Genomic DNA, 1,688 nt, shown 5'->3' with positions numbered 1-1,688 from the left:
TCTTGTCATAGGCAATATACACATAACAAGGCCCCACTAAACATATCACCAACTACGCATAAAACGTCGCATCCACATCCGACTAACCCACCTGAGTTTGCTGCATTAAGTCATTCACACTTTATAATTTGATGTCTCGCGAGGGAAATTGTACGTACAATGAAATGAAATCGGCCTGCAAGATCTACTGCACGATCTGCATGTCATGTCCTCCACCAGCATACTATCATTGCCAAGGTAATTAAGTGTTCTGCAATTTCACGAAGACTAGAACGTAGTTCCCTTTTCAGTTAGGGGAGAGGGTGCTTCAGCCCCCAACTATGTGAGAAAATAAAAAGAGCGAGAGATGCGAGAGGAGAGAGAAGAGAGAGAGAGAGAAGAGAAGAGAGAGAGAGAGAGAGAGAGAGAGAGAGAGAAGAGAGAGAAGAGAGAGAGAGTCGCAAGAGAGAGAAGAGAGACGAGAGAGAGAGGGAGAGAGAGACAGAAGGATTCCATTTTGGGTGCATGTTTGCCATTTGTCATGCTCAACCTCCAAATTATTTTCCGAAACTACACCTCTAATGTAAGCGCCACGCTGTTGGCGAGCTTGGCGCGGGCAGCACGGCTCACATACCGTACCCGCCCGTGACCTCGACGCTAGCACCGGTCATGTACGAGGCCCGCTCAGAGGCGAGAAAGGCGGCCAGCTCGGCCACCTCCTCGGGCCGCCCGGGCCGGCCCAGCACGATCAGCGGCAGCAGCTTCTCCATCACCTTGTCCGGTACATAGCTCACCATCGGCGTGTCGATGAAGCCGGGCAGGATGGCGTTGCAGCGAATGCCCTTGCGACCCAGCTCCTTGGCTGCGGTCCGCGTGAACCCTTCCACGCCGGCCTTACTGGCTGTGTAGTTGCACTGGCCGATGTTGCCGCCCTTGCCGACGATGCTCGCGATGTTGACAATTGACCCGCCTACTTTAGCGTCAATCATGGCGTTTGCGGTCAGCCTCGTGATCAGGAACGTGCCTTTCAAGTTGACGTCAATGACCTGCATGAACGTCTCAACACTCATGTCCCGCAGAAAGCAGTCCTTGGTGATGCCAGCGCAGTTGACGACACACGAGGCGGGTGAGCCGAACTTCTCGCGCACCCCGCTGACCACCGCTGCCACGGACTCCTCCGACGTCACGTCCATGGGCACGCCCACGTGCTCGGCACCGCCCAGCATCGCAGCCGTCTCCTTAGCCGAAGCTTCGTTGATGTCTGCGGCCACTATGCGGGCGCCCTCTCGCGCCATGACTTGACATACGGCTCGGCCGATGCCAGAGCCACCGCCGGTGACCAGAGCAAGCTTCCCAGTCAACATGGCTGAAAAATATCAAACATATTGTTTAGCCCGTGACGCACTGTTTGTTCGTGCCCTCACATCTGCATGCATGATCTTATTGGCGTCTGATCTTTGATATCGTCCGTAAAGCATACCCTGCACATTTTATGCCTGAGTTATTTAGTCTTCACATCTTATTTTATTTAGACTATTAGTCATTAGGTCTTCACAGTTGTATTTTGGCTAGGGTGCCCGGTATGATAAAAGGCCCCAACGGCAGTCAAATGACTCATACTAGGGACTACGAAACAGTCCCAACCGGACCCTCGACAAGCACCCAGAGTGGTCAAGTGACCTCAAGGCGTGATGATGATTCTTTTTCGG

The 1,688-nt window shown here is 53.1% G+C and overlaps 1 protein-coding gene across 1 annotated transcript; it reads right to left on the bottom strand.

Annotated features, from left to right (window-relative positions):
• Window positions 1-485: 485 nt before the first annotated feature.
• On the bottom strand, window positions 486-1,452 carry LOC119095669 (estradiol 17-beta-dehydrogenase 8; the record flags this gene model as incomplete). Its single annotated transcript, XM_037218528.1, is given in 1 exon segment — window positions 486-1,452. A coding segment is annotated over 1 exon segment (738 nt). The 5' UTR covers window positions 1,344-1,452.
• Between the last annotated feature and the right edge of the window lie 236 nt (window positions 1,453-1,688).

This window comes from Pollicipes pollicipes, unplaced genomic scaffold (assembly GCF_011947565.3).
Source record: "Pollicipes pollicipes isolate AB1234 unplaced genomic scaffold, Ppol_2.1 Scaffold_1699;HRSCAF=1988_pilon_pilon_pilon, whole genome shotgun sequence".
Classification (NCBI taxonomy): Eukaryota; Metazoa; Arthropoda; class Thecostraca; order Pollicipedomorpha; family Pollicipedidae; genus Pollicipes; species Pollicipes pollicipes.
Note: the sequence above shows the minus strand (reverse complement) of the source record. Positions and strands in the feature narration are given on the sequence as shown.